This window comes from Haliotis rubra, unplaced genomic scaffold, assembly GCF_003918875.1.
Source record: "Haliotis rubra isolate DU_JTF1 unplaced genomic scaffold, ASM391887v1 Scf189, whole genome shotgun sequence".
Lineage (NCBI taxonomy): Eukaryota > Metazoa > Mollusca > Gastropoda > Lepetellida > Haliotidae > Haliotis > Haliotis rubra.
Genome location: NW_025765880.1, coordinates 740,758 through 762,697, shown reverse-complemented (window position 1 = coordinate 762,697; position 21,940 = coordinate 740,758). Strand labels below are relative to the sequence as shown.

At 43.5% G+C, this 21,940-nt stretch overlaps 1 protein-coding gene and 1 long non-coding RNA gene across 2 annotated transcripts; one reads left to right on the top strand and one right to left on the bottom strand.

Annotated features, from left to right (window-relative positions):
• Window positions 1-6,584: 6,584 nt before the first annotated feature.
• LOC124274182 (CCN family member 1-like) lies at window positions 6,585-16,812 on the bottom strand. The gene is made up of 3 exons (XM_046709493.1): window positions 16,726-16,812; window positions 7,329-7,440; window positions 6,585-6,846 (listed from the first exon to the last, which is right to left on the bottom strand). The coding sequence occupies exons 1-3, from the start codon at window positions 16,808-16,810 to the stop codon at window positions 6,696-6,698; spliced, it is 348 nt and encodes a 115-aa protein (XP_046565449.1). The 5' UTR covers window positions 16,811-16,812; the 3' UTR covers window positions 6,585-6,695.
• A 2,098-nt stretch (window positions 16,813-18,910) lies between these two features.
• LOC124274183 lies at window positions 18,911-20,593 on the top strand. Its single transcript, XR_006897884.1, has 2 exons — window positions 18,911-19,030; window positions 20,363-20,593. It is a non-coding gene; the product is annotated as an uncharacterized LOC124274183 (long non-coding RNA).
• The last annotated feature ends 1,347 nt before the right edge of the window (window positions 20,594-21,940 follow it).

The following is a 21,940-nucleotide window of genomic DNA, read 5'->3' as shown; positions in this document are numbered from 1 at the left end:
TTGTCTGGTCCAGACTGGATTATTTACAGACTGCCTGCATATAATAAAATACTGCTGAGTGCAGGGTTGTACAACAGAAAAAAACAAAATTAATATAATACGCGAAAGCTAGTCTAAGAGGGTCGAGTATTAAATATATTTATCAATTAATTAAAATATTCCAATTATATATATTCCTCTTTGATAAAAGACGTTGTTGGAATAAGGGTGGTGTATGAATACAATGTTCCCAGCTGATCTTAGACCACAGACTGTTTGCTCAAGGTGCTGCCTGGCAATAATGTGCACGGCCTTCTCAGATGCCGTTTCTGAAATTACGTTCCTAACACCACGAACATCAGAAACATCTGACTTGAAGAGAACATCTAGCTTCAATCACGATTCAGTGTACGTGAAAGAAATCCGCGTGAACTACGTCATTGGACTCCGATGTCATAAAGTGTTCATGATATCGACCACGTCTGATAGGCTGCCTTGCTATCCCAGAAACACTACCGACTCTTGCGTTACGTAAACTGCAGGTCAGGGCATAACATACACTTCAAACTTGGGTCTGACCAAAAGATTATTACCGTTATCAAAACGCTAATGGACTATTTAATTACCGAAACTCTCGAGGTTCAGAACAAATGTATAATACATCAGCTTTCGAAATACATGTATGTTTTGTTTCATTTTCAGCCACAATATAAAATAGGTGTATACCGATTGTATTTTTGTACAGAGCTTCCATAACGTCTAAACGTTAATCAGAGTGGGCTAGTTTAGTTCAGCAATATTCTAGCAATAACACGGCGGGGGACACCATAAATGGGCTTCACACATTGAACCCATGAGAAGGAATCGAACCCAAGTCTCCGGCTTGACGAGCGAACGCTTTAACCTCTAGGCTACCCCAGCTCCCCAGTTAATCAGAAAAAAATATACCGACATGATGAACTACTGTATTATCTAGGTATGCATGCAGTGACAGAAAATAGACCTTATCTTGCTGACCTAATTGTTTTATGAATGTTTATATGCAACTGATAAACATGGCCAACACATATATTAACACGAAAATATGCAGAGGAAATTTCTTCTGATTCTTTCAGTAGGAAACTTGTCAATGAGGAAATGCAAACCACAAGAAATCTTTGCCAAACCAAGAGTCGATTATACGATTCCGAGCGAGCATGTGTTTATGAGTCACAATCAGACAACGGAAGTGTATCTTACCTTAACCGTGGTACCGGTAACAAACACACGCAAAGGCAAGTCAAATGTTCAACTGGAAGAACACCACGGCAAGAAGTGGTTCAAATAAAAAAAACGAAACTTTTCCGGACATTGCTCTTGTCACTGATGCGAAAACATGTCCAACATATAACCTTTTGAAAGCTTTACTGAGGCCTTGCATGTTGAACCTTTGATTGAACAACATCTGAGCAAGGGTATTACGCTCTTTGACATATTGGTAAATACAGCTTGCTCGATTCTTAAAAACATGATGTTCAGAAGGGTATACATTTCAGTCTACTGTCCAACCTGAATCAAAAACTAAGTATATTCTGACTTTGGAACGTTATTTTCCAAGACGAATGAAATCCCTTTTATACCTGAAGATATCGTCGAGTCACGTGAGTAGGGCATGGAAGATAGCTGACATGGTCTACTCCCATTTGTGAGAACTCCCAATTGTGAGACTCCCAGTTGTGAGACAGTGGAGTAGGTAATTAACAAAGAAAACACACCATACTCCCCTATCTGATAGAATGGATTAACCCTAGCTAATTAGGGATTAGCTATGTAACTGAACCTTGTGAACAGAACAAAACAGATATTTTATTCTCACATATTTTTTATAATCACATTTTATGATCACATATAGTTACACAGACAACATTCAGTATATTCATACATATTAAAACATTGAACAAAGTCCAGTTTTGAGGGGGCGGTGGGGTAGCCTAATGGTTAAAGCGTTGGCTCGTCACGCCGAAGACCCGGGTTCGAATCCCCACATGGGCACAATGTGTGAAGCCCATTCCTGGTGTCCCCCGCCGTGATGTTGCTGGAATATTGCTAAAAGCGGCGTAAAACCAAACTCAGTCAGTCAGTCAGTCCAGTTTTGATACATTTGGCATCTTTAGATTCTATTACATCTTTTGATGCCGTACCAACGTCATGTTTCAATGGGCAACCTGTGGTTTGAAGTTCTAAATTGTGGTTTGCCGTAAATCATAAAATCTGATTGCTTTACATTCTTCAAACTGGCTACAGATCATTCTTGCGCTCCTCTGGAAGTAACTTAATGAAACTTTAAAAGATAAATTAATTAACCCACTCAAGTAAATGTCTCTAAAAGATAAACACTTTGTGTAGGAAATGTGATCATTTGAAAGAGAAACAAATATACCTACTCAGATTTACGTGTTTAAATAATGTAACAATAACTGTTTTTAACTTAATAACTTAATTATAATTAATATAAATCTATTTATTAACCTTTGTCTGCTCTTTTCGATCAGCAAGTACCGATGTCGACCTACCTGCTTCATATCTTTTATAATCTATTTCATTGTTTCTGTATCTATCGATGTTTTTTATAGAAAACAATAAATGCTCTTTAACCTTTAACGAACAATGTCTTCTGTGTTAATTAACTCATTAATGAACCATGTCTCCTGTGGGTACTATTCAACAACAGGGTTGTTCCCACTTTCATAGTAGGGATGTGGAAACACTACCCAGGTGCACTCGACCATTAATTAATGTGTCTCAGGGGCGGTGGGGTAGCCTAATGGTTAAAGCTTTGGCTCGTCACGCCGAAGACCCGGGTTCGAATCCCCACATGGGCACAATGTGTGAAGCCCATTCCTGGTGTCCCCCGCCGTGATGTTGCTAGAATATTGCTAAAAGCGGCGTAAAACCAAAGTCAGTCAGTCAGTCAGTAATGTGTCTCACAACTGGGAGTTCTCACAAATGGGAGGACACCGCTGACATAGCGTGTCCTATCACAAGGAGGAAATTATCTCTCAGTAGTCATTTATTGTACCAGCCTGCACTCTCCCTTACTTAAAGCGGTCAGATTAGAGTAGTATTGGATAATCGTAATAGCGTACCTTTCTACTGCCAGATCAGTCAAACCCGACCAACTGATAAGGGGTAGCTAATTACCGTCTGATCAAGGTTATTCCTGTACAGTTTCTATTGGGTACGACACTACAATGAGACCAGGGTAGTCCTGTACAACTGTTATAGGGTACGACACTACAGTCAGATCAGGGTAGTCCTGTACAACTGTTATAGGGTACGACACTACAGTCAGATCAGGGTAGTCCTGTACAACTGTTATAGGGTACGACACTACAGTCAGATCAGGGTAGTCCTGTACAACTGTTATGAGATATCCTCACTACGGTCTGATCAGGGTAGTCCTGTACAACTGTTATAGGGTACGTAACTACAGTCAGATCAGGGTAGTCCTGTACAACTGTTATGAGATATCCTCACTACGGTCTGATCAGGGTAGTCCAGCACCAGCCTGCACTCTCCCTTACTTAAAGCGGTCAGATTAGAGTAGTATTGGATAATCGTAATAGCGTACCTTTCTACTGCCAGATCAGTCAAACCCGACCAACTGATAAGGGGTAGCTAATTACCGTCTGATCAAGGTTATTCCTGTACAGTTTCTATTGGGTACGACACTACAATGAGACCAGGGTAGTCCTGTACAACTGTTATAGGGTACGACACTACAGTCAGATCAGGGTAGTCCTGTACAACTGTTACAGGGTACGACACTACAGTCAGATCAGGGTAGTCCTGTACAACTGTTATAGGGTACGACACTACAGTCAGATCAGGGTAGTCCTGTACAACTGTTATGAGATATCCTCACTACGGTCTGATCAGGGTAGTCCTGTACAACTGTTATAGGGTACGACACTACAGTCAGATCAGGGTAGTCCTGTACAACTGTTATGAGATATCCTCACTACGGTCTGATCAGGGTAGTCCTGACAACTGTTACGACACTACAGTCAGATCAGGGTAGTCCTGTACAACTGTTATGAGATATCCTCACTACGGTCTGATCAGGGGTCCAGCACCAGCCTGCACTCTCCCTTACTTAAAGCGGTCAGATTAGGTAGTATTGGATAATCGTAATAGCTGTACCTTTCTACTGCCAGATCAGTTGATAAGGGGTAGCTAATTACCGATCAAGGTTATTCCTGTACTATTGTCAGACGACACTACAGGGTAGTCCTGTCCTGTACAAAGCTGTTAACTGTTAAGGGTACGTTATCAGGGTAGTCCTCAACTTATAGGGTACGACACTACAGTCAGATCAGGCTAGTCCTGTACAACTGTTATGAGATATCCTCACTACAGTCTGATCAGGGTAGTCCTGTACAACTGTTATGAGATATCCTCACTAAGTCAGATCAGGGTAGTCCTGTACAACTGTTATGAAATATCCTCACTACAGTCAGATCAGGGTAGTCCTGTACAACTGTTCTGAGATAACCTTACTACAGTCAGATCAGGGTAGTCCTGTACAACTGTTATAATATAACCTCTACTCAGATCAGGCTAGTCCTCAGTTATGAGATAACCTCAGGTCAGATTAGGCTAGTCCTGTATAGCTGATATGAGATATCCTCACTACGGTCTGATCAGGGTAGTCCTGTACAACTGTTATGAGATATCCTCACTACGCTCTGATCAGGGTAGTCCTGTACAACTGTTATAGGGTACGACACTACAGTCAGACCAGGGTAGTCCTGTACAACTGTTATGAGATATCCTCACTACGCTCTGATCAGGGTAGTCCTGTACAACTGTTATGAGATAACCTTACTACGGGGAGATCAGGGTAGTCCTGTACAACTGTTATGAGATAACCTCACTACGGTCAGATCAGGCTAGTCCTGTATAGCTGATATGAGATAACCTCACTACGGTCTGACCACCCGATCCCGTTAGTCGCCTCTTACGACAAGCATGGGTTTTCCCAATTCTAATCTTCATGGGTCTGCTCTGTTGGCACATAAATATTCAGATGGAATATAAAGTGACACTGTTGTAAAATATTCCATGCGACTCTCAGTATTTAGGCTGTTGATTAATGCATGTCGTTACTTAAAGTGAACGAACAACACGAAGGTATTTCAAAAGTTGATATTAATTCTATGCGTTGCTCTTCAACCCAAAGCAACTGTGAATACCAATGCTGGATATGTTGAGTGTAAACTTGAAACACACTCACATGGCTGAATTTTGTAATATTTATGGTCATACTAGTGGGGTCGCTATTCTCATAACATATTTGTGAAAAATCCAAAAATTCATTTTAAAACCTTGCCATCTGTTCGGTCCCATAGTTGCTGCTCGCTTACACCCGAGAAGGTAGGTCGTTTTTGTACATTTAATTCACATAGCTGGCAACAAGTCATCTGCAGCGTCACAATTTGTCGCGGAAAGTTGCTGTCCCTTAGCCGCTCTACAATAAGATATTCCCGCGAGACCTGGATTTGTAAGAGGGAGCGGTGGGGTAGCCCAGTGGTTAAAGCGTTTGCTCGTCACGCCCAAGACCCGGGTTCTATTCCCCACATGGGTACATTTTGTGAAGCTAATTTCTGGTGTCCCCCGCCGTGATATTGCTGGAATATTGCTTAAACCGGCGTAACACCCAACTCAGTCACTAGATTGGTTAGCGCCATCCCCATGCTCACAGGCGTCACAAAGGTTGTATACTTGCATCACTTTGGGCCTTCTCCACCCTTTAGTCTGACACGCAGGGAAATATTGTTCGAAGAGGTGTTGAACTGAACTTAATCACTAGTGTAAACGTCTTATGACGATATGCTTGGTTGGTTTCTTGTTTAACACCGCACTCGGCAATATTCCAGCTGTATGGCCGCGGTCTGTAAAGAGACAATCCAGTGATCAATATCACGACCACTCAATCTAAGCAGTTGGGATACGATGACACGTTTCAAACAAGTCAGCGAGCCTGACCACCCGATCCCGTTTGTCGCCTCTTACGACAAGCTTAAGTTGTAGTTCTTCTTTTTTTTCAAAGAAATGTATGAGATTACATTTTAAGCAAAATATCGAAAGTGTTTACTTGCATCATAGCTCATGAAGTTTATTGCAAGATCCTGCCTTTACAAATTCATCTTGATACTTGGATTGTCTGGACCATGCTCGACTATTTTCAGACCGCCGCCTTTTTGCTGGTCAATATTTTTGCTGAGTGTGGCGTTAGACAACAAACCAACCAACAGTTTTTGGCAGTTTTAGAATTTGTCTCGGCGTCTGGAAAATACGATGTATTTTAGATAAGCTCTCAAATGACTTAGACAAATTCAGTTCTATCATTTTAAATTAATTTAACGTTCTATCATGTTGCCCTGCTGCAGTGTATACTGAAAGTTTTAATCGCTAACATGACGCAGAGATTATTCTTATGTCTTTATGGATTTCCCCATTATTAAGTAATTTATAGAAATACGAGTAGTACGCTGAATGTTAAACTACTACTGACCGAAAAACCTGAAGCCATCAAAATAACTGGTAACAAGGTAACAAGTAAATGACAGAGCGGAGTATTTATTATTCTAAAATCACTTGGAGACAAATCCGTTATCGATCTTAATGAAAATCATCATGTGACGCCATTGGCAGTGTTACAAAGGGAGATCACTCTATCGCGGAACGTATCCATCTGGGTAGTTGATCTGAAATCCATCTGGGTTGTTGATCTGAAATCCATAAGGACACTGTGGCACTTTACAACATTTGCCTTGGGGAGCGTCCAGCAGCTGACACTGAGGGGGCAGGTTCAACGGAAGACATCTGTGGAATCGGTTAACGCGTCAGTATAAGAATAGGGTAATATGAAAGATGACCCTGACAATTTAACAAAGAACTATATGATTTCGTTGTGATAATGCCGAACCAATTTTAGCCAATTATATTTATTCCTGATTACAAATGATGCAACACCTGATTGAACTATTGATGTATGGCTTATTGGTCACAGTCTGATGTCAATGGATCGATAACAAGTTAACAATTCAATTGTTTACATTGATGTCCGGTTTCAACTCTCTATGGAGTCTAAATACATAAAACAAATATACGTAATTAACATCTCCACTAGATCAGTTGGCTTAATGAGATATGTGGGTCAAGGTGCCGATCCACAAAGCGTTCGTGGCGCTACGACATTCAAAAGCCAAAGGTAAACTGGAGAGATCGCTTTGTGGATCGGGATCTTAATCTTTCACTCGGTATTGATCATACACATAAACACATGACACACGATGTACACTTACACAGTATTGCATTGGTATTCCCCAATCGAAGCGTCGATACACTTGCATGTGTAGTCACACCCGTCCAACCACTGCTCGCCCTGCTGGTAGATGACTGTCTTGTAGTAGCACCCTGGGTGGGACAAATCAAATTGATCAGTATTAGTAAGGTATATACACTAAACGCCAAACCTCCTTCCGATGTGACGGAGGTACCTATCTTCAGCTATCGTTGTGATGCGTGGACGTCCACTTCTTGGTCTGTCTACGGTGACCCCTGTCTGTCTGTAGCGCTGAATAAGTCTTATAACCGTGATACGTTGGCATCAGAGGGCGTTGGCAACAGCATTGTATGTCCACCCCATCTGCATCATCCCGATGGCTTTCTCTCTCTTCAGCTGTTAATCGTGGCATATTTCTCGTACTTGTGTATCATATCATGCATTCTATTCTCTCTTTGTACCATATAGAATTCTCGAAGTCGCTCTAGACTTGTTTTCGTAAATCCGTGTTCAACCAAATGTAAGGTTCCATCCACGGGCTTTGATGAAATCTGAGCACGTGATGTACTTTTTTCAGCTTCATTCCCAACGACAGGTACAGCTGCAGGTTGCAGTAGTGGAGGACGTATTTTGACTTGTTCAACAAATTTGGCACGAGTGTTTCGATGTTGGTCAGCTTGTTGCCTCCGAGCAAGCTTCGTTGGTAGTCGGACAACCACTCCAGGTTCACCGTCAATCGTTCGGGAGCCAGCGGATAGCTGTTGTGCGATTCATGCAGTTCCGCGTGGTACTCCAAGTCCACTTCGTATATGTATCCTATCTCGGAGTCTTCGGGGATGCTATTCACGTTGATGTCGGACCGGCAGACGACCCATTCGAATTTCCCGGTGGGGAGATATTGGCTCATGGCCCAGCCGTACAGGTTATTGGCGTCGAGATAGAGGATGTGGTTGGTCGGTTTGCTCGAATTGTGACCGGGAACGTACTGGTTGTTGGCTTTGGCGTATCGCTTGGATGCCATGGAAGCCTTGCAAGCCTTTCTCCACGAACAGGTGCATGTCGTAATCCGTTAACAATTCCAATTCAATCTTCGTCTTTTTCAACAAGGCGTCCCAAGAGAGGCCAGGGGATGAGAAGTACCACGTGGGGTCCAGGCCGTACTGTTTCGCGCACGTTTTCCTGAATATCTCGAACACGTCGGCCAGCAGCAACACGTCCGTTTTCAGGTACAGGTCGTGGTAGTCGCCCAGAGTCTTGCAGTCCAGTTTGTCCCACACGTTGAGGGCGTGCGCGTAATCGTCCGGGGGGATGGCCGAGTCGGTCAAGTTGCTGTGAAATCGGTCGATAGAAGGTAATCGCGTCTCGTCGAACCTGGACAAATCGTCCATGTATTCGTAGGGGTAAGGAGAACTGTCCAAGGAGAACGAGATGTATTTTTCCATGTTGTTTGGGATGCACGTCAGGTTGCCATCGACCTTCGAGATGCCGTGCAGGCACCGTTCGCAGAAGTGTTTTTTCCCGGCGTGTTTCGATTGATCGTGCAACAGTCTGCTGAAGCTTTTTATCCACACGTAGTGATGCTTGTCGTCGTCTCGCTGAATCATGAATAGATTGATCGTCTTGCGTCCTTCGTCATCGAGGAGGGAGCTGATCCTGTGCACGATCGTTGTGTTCCCTTCGTGTCCGAAGACCTTGATGGCTATGTGTATTCTGTTTTTCGATTTTGATGATCTGGGAGATGGGAGTGGGTTCATCTATGCCACCCCAGTCGAGCCCGTCGTCTTCGGGATAGCTGGAAAGTCTGTCCGAATGTGCGTTGGCTGGAAACAGCGCGGATCTGATCGCTACCCTCATGCAATCGTCGCCTTTGTTTTTGACGTTGACCATGGCTCGCTTTTTCTTGTAGTATGGTGACAGGTCCAGGTACGTTCCGCTTTTGAACGTTGAATTTATACAGCAATACGGTGATGACGGTGGTGATGCATGCTGCCGTCGTTATGGTGTAATAAATCCATTGACGAGTTTTTTTCTGCTTTTAAGCTAACTGACCTTTGCGACCTGCAGCTACTTTTTTGGGATCCTTTTTTCTTCTGGTTATGGTATCAATCACTTGTTCCGTTGTCTGCTGTCTTTGCTCGGGGACAGCAGCATCCTTCTTTTCCTCCTCCTCTTGTACACTGTTATCATTATTTTCTTCTTTATATTGACAATGCTTTGCCGTGATGATCGCCGCGGTCAACGGAGCTAAAAACATGCCGTACCTGTGGTACAGCATGCGGCGCTCAAAGCGTGTTCGATGAACGGATCTTTCTCGAGATCTTCCCACAGGTAAAGTCGACATTCTGACGGAATGGGAAGGATCGCCCCAGCGTATCTGCGTTTGGAATATTGTTTGCGTCATTTCGGCGCCGTATCTGGCTTCGTATCTCGAGTACAGCTTGTCGAGCCTTCACCAGTGAAGTTTCTCGCTTGTCGTTTTCATTATTGTCGTCATCCAACATGGGTTTGAGAAGTTCGTCGCGACTCCATCCATTATAATGTGACAAGCAATGTTTAAGTCTAATAAAATGAAATCCGATGTACGCGCCACACATCGAGATGAAAGTCAAGTTGCACACGACGAACGTTTCGAACATCATTTTTGCTGAAGCTTGCTGTGGAATTTTGCTATGATTTTTGCTGAAGCTATGAATTTGCTAGAATTTTGCTAGAATTTTGCTGAGAATTATGCTGCTGTGCTTGAATTTGCTAGAATTTTGCTAGAACTTTGCTGAAGCTATGCTTGAATTTACTAAATTTTGAATTTTGCTAGAATTTTGCTGAAGAAGTTTGCTGAAGTTATGCTTGAATTTTGCTGCTAGAAGTGTTTTGCTAGAATTTTGCGAAAATTTGCTGAAGTTATGCTTGAATTTTGCTTCAAGAAGTTAATGCTTGAAGCTTTGCTAGAAGTTTGCTAGAAGCTAGCAGACTTTGTACTCTATGGGTTGGTCGGTTTTCAGCAGGAGTTTGGCGTGTTTCGTTTCGGCGAGCTGTTTCTTCAGTCGTTCTCGTTCTTGTTTGGTCGGGATCACGTCGTTTTCTCGCAAGCAGTCCTCGAACGAATCCCTGTCCTTGCAGTGAAACAGGGCGACCCATCGCGTCTGTTCCCGTAAATCTTTCAGCACCGAGTTGAATTTCTGAGTCAGCACCCAAACGCTGTGTTTCGTGTGTCGGCCCGAGAAGGCCAGATACGACAGCGCGTCTCGTTTTTTAACCATCTCCTTGTTGGCGCTGCAGTCGTCCAGGATGAACAGCGTTGATTCTCCTTTCAACTTGTTGTGATAAACGCTCAACCAGTCCTGCAGACGAGTTCCAGGATCGATTTTGTGCACGTCCGGGTCCGTCATCACCCACGCTCTCTCCGTGTACGTCTTGTTCACCCGTAATGTCGATGACGATGTGGTCGAACACGTCGCAATATTATCCTTCCAACATGTCCAGCACGAATGCCGTCTTGCCGCCCCCCGTCTGACAGCACACGATGGCGCAGTGGGGATCGCGAGGTAAATCAATAAATGGCTTGCACGAATCTTCCATTGTCTATATTTAGTTGCGCGTCCATAATCACGTACAAATATAATTTTAATTTACCGCCCAGACTTTGAGCTTTCTTGGTGATTTGGATGGTGATCCCCTCGCTGTCGTTGTCGATGCGACGTCCGCTGTCGTGAAGTCTGTCATCATCCGTGGATCGCATGTCCAGCCACAGTGCGTAATGTTTATCCAGGTATTTATGGACCGTCACGTAGGGCAAACCCAGATCTTTGATGACGTCGTTGACTTCAGACGAGTGTCACTTGATGGTCGATAGTTTTTTTATCTCGTCCCACTGCTGGTAAGCTCGCATGCCTTGACTGAACAGCTGGTGGGGCACGCCCTCGACGGTCACTTCCACTTTCGTGATCTCGGGATTCCAAGTAAGTTCGCTGCCTCTTCGAAACGGCTCGTATTCAGCCATGGGAATGATCAAGATGCCTTTCATCGATCTAGCCGGCACGTTCAGGTTGATGTTCCACAACACGTACGCCTTGGTGGCGGCTTTTTCTCCTTTTGTTATATTGTCGAGCTGATCTGACGTAAAAATTTCCCCACACGTAGATCGTTCGATACGCCATGTCATTCCGCTCGTTCGAGGTTCTCCAGAGGTCCGCGTAACAGTAAAACACATCACTGTCGTCGATGCTCAGCACCTCGTTCCCGCTGATTTTCATGGTGGTTTTCTTGACGATGGCGCGACCCAGATTGTTTACGATCATGTGTTTGTCGTTCGTGGACTCCAACGTGATGTGAAAAGCCAGTCGAGTCGTGCCGGGGACGATGACATCATTTGCGCCTAGGTTGGGGAATCGAACCAGCAGCATTTGGTTTTGATCAATCGTGCTCGGATTGTTGGTGATGGTCACCGACTGACGCACGGTTTTGACACCGAGCGGCTCTCTCGATTTTCGGAAAGGATCTAACTTTCGTCCGTAATGCGACATTGTTTCTATTGAAACTATGTATATTTTTAGTTTAATATAAAATTAAAAATAATGGCGGACGATATTCCCATGGTTGATTTAGACGTACACCAGCTGAACGACGACGATGATGTAGCAGACACCATTGGCAACGAGCTTTTAAAGCAGGCCGTGGACGAATATTACAATGCTTTTAAACGCGATAAAAAATACGTCAAACCATTGGGCCGCGACTATCCGAAGTTCAAAATCGACAACGAAGGGACGCTGCGATTGAAAGCTCATCCGGAGGTCAATCTCATGAACAAACACACGAGAAAACCGCTCGCCCTGTCAATGCTAGGCAGTCGCCGTGGTGGTAGTCAACTGATACGAGACGAACTAAACCTGCGAGATTATGGCGGCGCACGACCCAAAACAAAACTTCCACCAAAAGGTCGTTCGAGATCTGCAAAATGTAAGGACCGAACTCGGTGGTGGTGGTGGTGCATAAGTGCCCCAGCACGCCAAAGAGGCGTCGGCCGAAATCGAAAAAATATTGGTCACGTACTGGAACGAACCCTTGCCCAGTTTTGAATTTCCTTTTAGGGAACTTCGGGGTCTAGACAAAGCCTTGAAAAAAGTGCGCGGAGAACTCATGAACAACATGGGTAAACTGAACGAAATCAACGAGCACATCGCTCACGATAAAACCAAACTCGAACAAGCGGAAGACGAGACCAGCAGACGTCGCATCAAGAAAAGGTTGAGCGACCTGGAAGGCGAGAGACGGACCCGATTGGAAGCCGCTTCCTCCAACCGGGAAGCCCTCCGATCGCAAATCAGCCGCGTGCTCGAAACCATCAACCGAGTCTTGAACAAGGACACCACTTTGGCCGACAGGATCCGAATTCTGTTCCAAGAACAAGGGATCACCATCGCCAGCATTCTCACAGCTTTGGGCTTCATCCTATCGACCCTGATTGTATCGCTGACGGGCGGCACCGGCGGCGGAGGCACACCACCACCAGCACACAAAGAAGGTGGCGATGTCAGAGACTGGATAAAAAAACAGTTGAACTCGCTTGGCGAAGCCCTGGCGAAACTGGCCGGCAAAGCCGCCGAAGCGCTGCCTGGTATCTTGGGCAGCATCGTGTCCTGATTGCTGGGCTTCTTGTCGAAAACCGTCACATGGTTCGGTCAAAACCTGTTGGCCTTAATCGTCACTGTGGCGGGTCTGGTGTACGTCGCGGGCTAAGGAATTTTAACCAAATGAGACACAGTCCGACCGCGATCCTGCCGACCACCAGAGCCGTTTTGCAGTCGATGTTTCGCTGATTGTTTGCCTGCACGTGTGGAGGCAGCAGCTGCTGCTGCTGCTGCTGTTGTGGTGGTGGTTCTTCTTCCGGTGCCGGTGCCACGATTCCCGTTTCGTAGTGCGGCACGACTCGACTCGCGTTTTTGACTTCCGGGTTCAAGCCCAGCGGTCGCCATGACGATTTCGTTATTGTAACCCACCACTCGGTTCATCCTCAGTCGCATGTTGCTCGGAGCCATGTACAGTTCCACGCCGAACACGTAGTCGACTTTCAACCGGGCGTATTCCAGCGCGTTTTCATAGCGTACGATGGCACTCGGCAGATCGACCGGTCTGGCGATGGCATCCTTGATGTTGACCACGAACTGTTTCTGCGTGTCGTAAGCCGTCCCTTCATCAACCACGATAATGTAGGATACCTGAGTGATACAATGACCGAAGCTTCGGGTCCGGGAACAACCATGCGACTGAGAAAATGTCATACCATCACGCTCTCTGACCTCGGAGACACGCGCGGATTCGATGAGCCCGGAATCGAGATCAAACTGTATGCATTGCAAGGGAAAAACAACATTTACAAACGCGTTGAAGTGCCCGCCTCCAAAGGCAGCAGCAGATCCAGCAACCGCATCAGCACCCTAAGCGATTTCGTCAACACCGAAGGAGCGGTCAACAACGAGCGGTATGACCTCGTCCGCAACGAAGAAGACGAGTGGACGATATCCAGGGCCTTCGACGGCAAGCTGTTCGATCTGAACGATGTCGAGACCACGGTCGCTCGAAACGCGCCTTACACTTTCATGTTCACCGACGACAACAAATGGGTCCTCGTGCCGTACTCGAATTGACTGGATCATCGACATCACGCTCGGCTCTCCCCTCGTTTTTACGGAAAGCAAAATCCACTACCTAACGAAAGTCCTGAACGAGGGAATAATGCTCTTGGCTTACGTCCTGACGCCAAGACGCAGCGTGATTCTCAGCCCGCTCTCGCAAAATAAATTAGCACACGCGCTATCGGGGAAACCCGGGACGCAAAGCGCAAGTTTGCAGATGGTGACGGAATTTGACGAATTGATCGACATCATGGAAAATCTACCGGTCAATTCCACGCTGATCATCCAAGTCTTCCTCGGCGAACCACCATCTGGTTCAAAAGTCAAAAAGCATGACTCAAACTCATGCTGTTTGGTAGGCTATGTCGCGCAGATACTGGAAGCACCCACAAAAGAGTACTCCTGTATAGAATAGGACAGTTTATTACTGATAACACGTGTGATGTATAGTTAACCCATGATCTTCTGAAATTGTTCAAAATTACGATCTCTGGTCGCATGTGAGTGAATTTATGAAAACTGGTAATTTTCCGTGCAAACTGGAATGGAGTAGAACTATTAATAGAAAGGTAGCCGACGCAGAATATTATAACTGGCAAATGACACTCACTCAGACACCAGAAATGAGCCGTTTTGCCAACATTCACGGTGCTCTAGCCCCACATAGACTGTGGGGAATGTGTGAACTGTACCCAATCTCAACCAGACCTGTGTACAGTCTAGTTAAACTTGGTGTATTACCTGTTGTAGGTGGGATGTGCCTACTCTGTGACACCGAGTGTGATGATATGGTGAAACACCAACTGTTATACTGCTGCAGTTTATTCTCTAAGCGTAATGCACTTAGTGAACGTTTGTTTGACAATATGACCATTGAAAGCTATATACAATTCGAGGATTGTGATGATAATGAACTCAATATTACCACCCTTCTAGGTGGAATCACACCACTCATTGAAAACATGTCACTGAATATGTGGGCTGTATTTATTGACATTACAGCAAAAAGCATCAGCTCCTGGAACCTCAAAGACCTGCTGTATCTGTGAAGCTGCGATTATGTCAGAGACTATGCCGGAGACTATGGTTGAATATGTAAATATGTTTAATATTACATCCTAAGATGTTTTCATATATGTACTCTCCGTCTTAATGGAGGAAATAAAGCACATTCATTCATTCATTCATTCATTCAATACTGCTTGAATATTGCTACGTTTTGGCGATTGATATTGCTATGTGTAAACAGAAAATGGAAAAATGTTACTTTGCAAGCAAAAATGTTAACAAAGATAATTTTAGATGTTCCTAAACACTTTTTCACAATTTCAAAGACACGTTTTACTTGTTTTCACTAATGCAAATCAGCAGAAAATGTTTTAAAAGACAGATAGCATAGGAAGGATTCTTTTACAAGTTTACACACTCTACAACAGTTGTTTCTTGTTTTAGTAGTTGCAAAATGGTGACTTTAAATGGTTTATCGTTGTCTCAAAGCAGAGTTTATTTTCAACCTTTCTTTTGGACATCTAAATCACTGTCATTGGTTTATTTTCGGTCGAAATTAGGACAATTTTATTCTTCTGAAAATGATGTATTTCACCTAAATATATGAATGCATTTGAGGAATAGTTTTCATGATTTGCATAAAGCTGTGTTGTTCAGCTTTCTTGTAAAGTGACACATTCTAACATATCTTTGACAGTTTTTCAGTAATTCATAAAGGTAGGGAGGGTAACGTTTCTTTGTATATATCTTGTGTGTATATAAAATGTCAGTGGAACAGAACACTCAGTCTTGACTATCCTCAGAAACACACCGTTTTATTTAAATGAAAAATAGATGTGAAAATTATATAAATGAAAATATATTAGGACAATAGGTGTTCCCGAAAAGGATAAACATGTCCTGCCCTCCCGGTATTAATTTCTTACTAAGGGCCTAAACAATTTAATCTACACATAGTGCACGCGTCACTAGTGCCCCGTGTTTTCATACCAGTGAACGTACTTTATCACGTACCTAATGCAAGATTGGCTGGTTTGTTGGTAGCAATATTGGCGGCGGTCTGTATTTAATCGAGTCTGGACAAGACGATCCAGTGATCAACAGCATGAGCATCGTTCTACGCAATTGGGATACGATGCTATGTGTCAACCAAGTCAGCGAGCCTAACCACCCCGATCCCGTTAGTCGCCTCTTACGACAAGCATGGGTTACTGAAGATCAATATTCTAACCCGGATCCTCACTGGTTCGTTTGCGTTTACACCGAATTCTCAAGGTTCAGAACAACGGGGGGCGGTGGGGTAGCCTAATGGTTAAAGCGTTGGCTCGTCACGCCGAAGACCCGGGTTCGAATCCCCACATGGGCACAATGTGTGAAGCCCATTTCTGGTGTCCCCCCGCCGTGATGTTGCTGGAATATTGCTAAAAGTGGCGTAAAACCAAACTCAGTCAGTCAGTCAGTCAGAACAACGGTAAAATACATCAGCTTTCGAACTATATATATGTATTTTTTGTCTCATTTTCAGCCACAATATAAAATAGGTGTATACTGATTGTATTTTTGTACAGAACTCCCATAACTAATTCTAAACGTTAATCAGAGTGGGCTAGTTTAGTTCAGCAATATTCTAGCAATAACACGGCGGGGGGACACCATAAATGGGCTTCACACATTGAACCCATGAGGGGAATCGAACACAAGTCTTCGGCTTGACGAGCGAACGCTTTAACCACTAGTCTACCCCAGCGCCCCAGTTAATCAGAAAAAGACACCCACCCGTTGTCTGCCTTACGACATTGACGCTGGCAGCGTAGGTGACGGTTGCAACAGCAACAAGAATCAGCGCTATCTTTCCAACCATCTCGCTTGACCAAGACCTCCGGATTGACTTGTCGTCACTTACGCCGTCTTTTATACCGACAGGATGAACTACTGTATTATCTAGGTATGCATGCAGTGACAGAAAACAGACCTTATCTTGCTGACATAATTGTTTTATGAATATATATATGCAACTGATAAACATGGCCAACACTTACATAATAGCACGAAAATATGCTAGATCAGGGTAGTTCTGTCCAACTGTTCTGAATTAACCTCACTACGGTCAGATCAGGGTAGTCCTGTACAACTTTTATGAGATAACCTCACTACAGTCAGATCAGGGTAGTCCTGTACAACTGTTCTGAGATAACCTCACTACAGTCAGATCAGGGTAGTCCTGTACAACTGTTCTGAGATAACCTCACTACAGTCAGATCAGGGTAGTCCTGTACAACTGTTCTGAGATAACCTCACTACAGTCAGATCAGGGTAGTCCTGTACAACTGTTCTGAGATAACCTCACTAGAGTCAGATCAGGGTACTCCTGTACAACTGTTCTGAGATAACCTTACTACAGTCAGATCAGGGTACTCCTGTACAACTGTTCTGAGTTAAGCTTACTACAGTCAGATTGGGCTAGTCCTGTACAACTGTTATGAGTTAACCTCACTAGAGTCAGATCAGGACAGTGATGACCAGCTGTTATGAGATATGCTCCCCACGGTCAGATCAGGGTACTCCTGTATAACTGTTGTAAGATAACCTCACTATGGTCAGATCAGGACAGTAATGACCAGCTGTTAAGAGATATGCTCACCACGGTCAGATCAGGGTACTCCTGTATGGTGATCTACCTTCAATTTTGGCGATCTATAGCCCGTGTTTTATATTGTATTGTCTTCTTTGCTTAAAATCTTTTAGTTTTACATGCTAGTTTTATGTTCATATTTGTGATACTCTAGTATTGTTACTGTCCATCGTCGACAGGTTTTACTCACCAAAATGTTTTCATCTTTATTGTATAAAATCTTTTCGTCACGATATGGCTGAGACATTGCCGATGTGACGTTATTAACTCACTCACTCACTTATGAGATAACCCCATTGTGCTACATCAAGCTAGTCCTGTACAAGTGTTAAGGGATACACTCATTACAGTCAGACCAGGCTAGTCCTGTACAACTGTAACAAGATAATCTCACTACGGCCAGATCAGGCTAGCCCTGTGCAACTGTTATAGGGTACCTTACTACGGCTAGATCAGGCTAGCCCTGTGCAACTGTTATAGCGTACCTTACTACGGCCAGATCAGGCTAGCCCTGTGCAACTGTTATAGGGTACCTTACTACGGCTAGATCAGGCTAGCCCTGTGCAACTGTTATAGGGTACCTTACTACGGCCAGATCAGGATTGTCCTGTACAGATGTTATGGGTTACATCACTACAGTCAGACCAGGGTGGTCTAGTACAACTGTTGTGGGGTTCTCACTAGGAAACAAACATCGTTTGCAAAAGCAGGAGTTACAAGCATGTCCTTATGTTTAATCATGCCAGTGTACAATAGAAACCCTTAATGGGTTCACCCGGTCGTTGTTATAATATACCACGCGATAAGAGGACATGCCCTCTTTGTAATTCGTCTGTTATTGCTGACGAATTTCATTACCTCTTCCGATGTTCAGCCTTTACAGTACCTAGATCAAAGTTCATCAGTGCACACTATTATAATGTTCCTAACCTGTATAAACTTAAAAACCTACTTTGCTCAAATCATGTGTCCGTATTAAAGAAACTGTCTAAATTTATTGCAATATTAAACTGTACTCTAAGACCAATATGTCGTTAACTGTCATGTCGAGCATGTTACTTGCAATACTGATTTTGCTCTTGTACCACCGTTGGTGTTTTTTTTAGAATAAAAACTTGTTAAAACTGACATGTACTATATGGATCAAGGACAACCTTTTAAGCGCTGCATTGCCCTGTGTTGCTTGTGTAGGTGTGAGATAAAGGTAATCTCGAGGCCGACACGCCTTCCCTGCACCTGGTATATCTCACGTGCAGTGATTAACTAGACATCTTACGAAACGTAAACCAACTGATAACTGGAACTGATAAAAACATAAAGTGTAAAGTACTATTACTAATGTAGAGCAGTGTTGTATTTAGTAACGGCAAGTTACAAAATTTATTCAAGTACGCATGTAGATTTCCAAGAGGAAGGTAAAGATCACAGGGTGGAATGGCTCTGTGGCGGGTACGTAATTGTGGTCATGTGTGTGGAAACACCAATGAGGTGGGGTACTGGGGGTAGGTAGCCGAGAGCCGGGATGGGATGCTACTGTATTGTACTGTACTACACTTTACTGTAGGACCCCATCGCGGCTCGCGGCTTGGTACTGTACTATATGGCATTGCAATACCTTCACCCCCTTTCTAACAACTTCCTAATTATTCTATTTCTGAAACACCATGCTGCAGATCTATCAAATACTAACCCTTTGGCATACAATGCGATAAAAAAATTACATTTACTTAAACTTTGGTCTCAGTACCAATTTAAAAGAATGATTTCAAATCAAATGATGACATATAGATACAGAGGATTAAATTAAGATGAAAAATATACATTATAGACATTGTGCCAGAATCAAAGGAAGAACTAAGAGTAATTATATGTTTCTAGGCTCAGGAAGGTGATGAAAGCTAGAGGGAATAAATACATAAATAGATAAATAAATAACAAAATTCGCCACCGATTTCTACATTTTTACATAATGAATATTTCAAGATTTAATACCCATTATTTACGGTAACATGGATAAGCTAATTGCGCATTGCCGGGAGAGCCACATTCATACGATCACTCCACCATGCCTATTGTCGGTTGAGCCACACCATTTTCAACTCTGTTTTTTTTCTTAAATGTGGCTTTCTTGGGCTATAACCCCGCGCGCGACTTCGTGGGTCCGCTCATTACATACATCACCTTAGCGCATGGCCAAAGTGTTTCAGACAATCAGATGGCTAGTTTTCGCCAACACCAAATCCCATGGTGTGACTTGGATCATGGCAAACCACGTGATTGGCATTGGGTGAAAACTAGCCATCTGATTGGCCGTAGTTTGTTTACACTGAGGAGTTACCACGTGTTTTACACGTGGTTAAAGAAACCCACAAGCCATGCTACAAATTAACACGTTTTATTTCAGTACTTTTACAGTGACAGCTGGATTTTCTGCCCATCGTTTTCAATAACAATGACTTTTACAGAACTAGTAACTTTGATCCTAAGAATTTTGTCACTTTTGTGACCTGGTGCCGTATGTCTCAAGACAGTGGATTGAGCACCCTACGTTCACCCCAAAGTCCTGGTCAGTGTTCAATCTGACAGTTCGGACAAACAACCATGTTGAGGGTGGGTTTCTTTCAGTATATCAATATATATATCCTATATACAAGATAACTAAAATGTATGAAAGAGAAATAAAGATCTATGTAATGCCCCCAACGTATTAAACATTTGATTGGATTCAATATTTGATGGATAGTATTATGGTATTGTTAATTGTTTTTGTATTGTTTATAGGCTGGCACAGACGAATCAACAGTAAAGTTGGCGACCAGCACCTTGGCATATACAGACCTATCGCTGGGTCAACTTTTGACCAGATGTAGCCAAGTCCATGGACCCATCAGCCGCTGACTTTATATCTAAGAACTGTTCCCTTGTTGGTATCATGCTAGAATCATTGGAAGTTTATTGTCTGTGTCGTTATTCTATTTAATACCCATTATGTAACTTCAGATTACACTAAAATTGAAAACAAATACATGGTCAAGCACGTTGATGGTGCTGCTGTGTGTGCCGCAAGTAGTGTATTGTTAGGACTTTTTTTCTGTCTTCAATATCTGTTATATGTCAGTATAAATGCTCAAATATATTTCACGTCTTTTTTTGCAATTGTACGGGGTCATTTCAAACAATCTCTGGCTGTTTTCACTTAGCATCATTGGGGCCGTTTTGCACTGGGGCCGTTTTAGCCAAGCAAAATTGGGGCCATTTTAGCCTGATTCCCCCCCACACACACACACACACACACACACGTACGTACTTATAACATTACTCATACATCATTACACTGTAGCACTGCACAAGATAAATTCCAGGACATCTCTGGAACGGTTGTTATATCTGTACGTTGACGGATATGATCTTGATGACGCCTGACAACTCAGAGTGAGTGCGTGAGTTTAGTTTTACGCCGCACACAGCAATCTTCCAGCTATATGGCGGCTATCTGTAAATAATCGAGTCTGGACAGGACATCATGAGCATCGATCTGCGCAATTGGGAACCGATGACATGTGTCAACCAAGCCAGCGAGCCTGATCCCGTTACTCGCCTCTTACGACAAGCATGGGTTACTGAAGGGTCATTCTAACCCGGACCTTCACGGGTCCTGACAACTCTGCCATCAGATAGTTCTACTGTACAGGAAACTGGACCGCTTTTCACCTTTACCGTTGCAGGGATCCAATTTGGTCCGGATGAAAAGTTCTTCACATAGACTGAGTTTGTAATGGTAAAGTCTCTGTCTCGTGTATGTTGATCATGATATTCTTTCTGTTTCGTCTGTTTAGATTTCATCCTCTGAGACAAGTTAGGATGAACTAAATCTAGATAAGTTTTCAATCGTCGCCCCATGAGTAACTCTGCTGGACTTGTACCGGTTGAAGATTGCGGTGTTGGTCGATATCGAAATAGGAATCTTGACAGTCTCGTTTCAATTGATCCTCCTGTGTTCTTCTTTATAGTTTCTGTGATTCACACCATTTGTTATCATTAACAACTCAAACTCTTCACTGGTGAATACTGAACCATTGTCACTTACTAGAATTCCTGGTGGTCCATGAACAGCAAATATTCTTCACAATTTCTCTATCGTTGAAGTTGACGTTGCCTCTGAAACTGTTTTAACTTCAATCCACTTGCTGTAAGCATCTATGACAATTAAGAACATCTCGCCTAGAAACGGACCAGCATAATCCACATGTATCCAAGTCCATGGTAACTCAGGCCATAACCAAGGATGTAAGTAAGCCTTGGGTGGTGCAGGCTGCATTATTTGACAAACTGTACATTTCTTCACAAAACCCTCTTGTT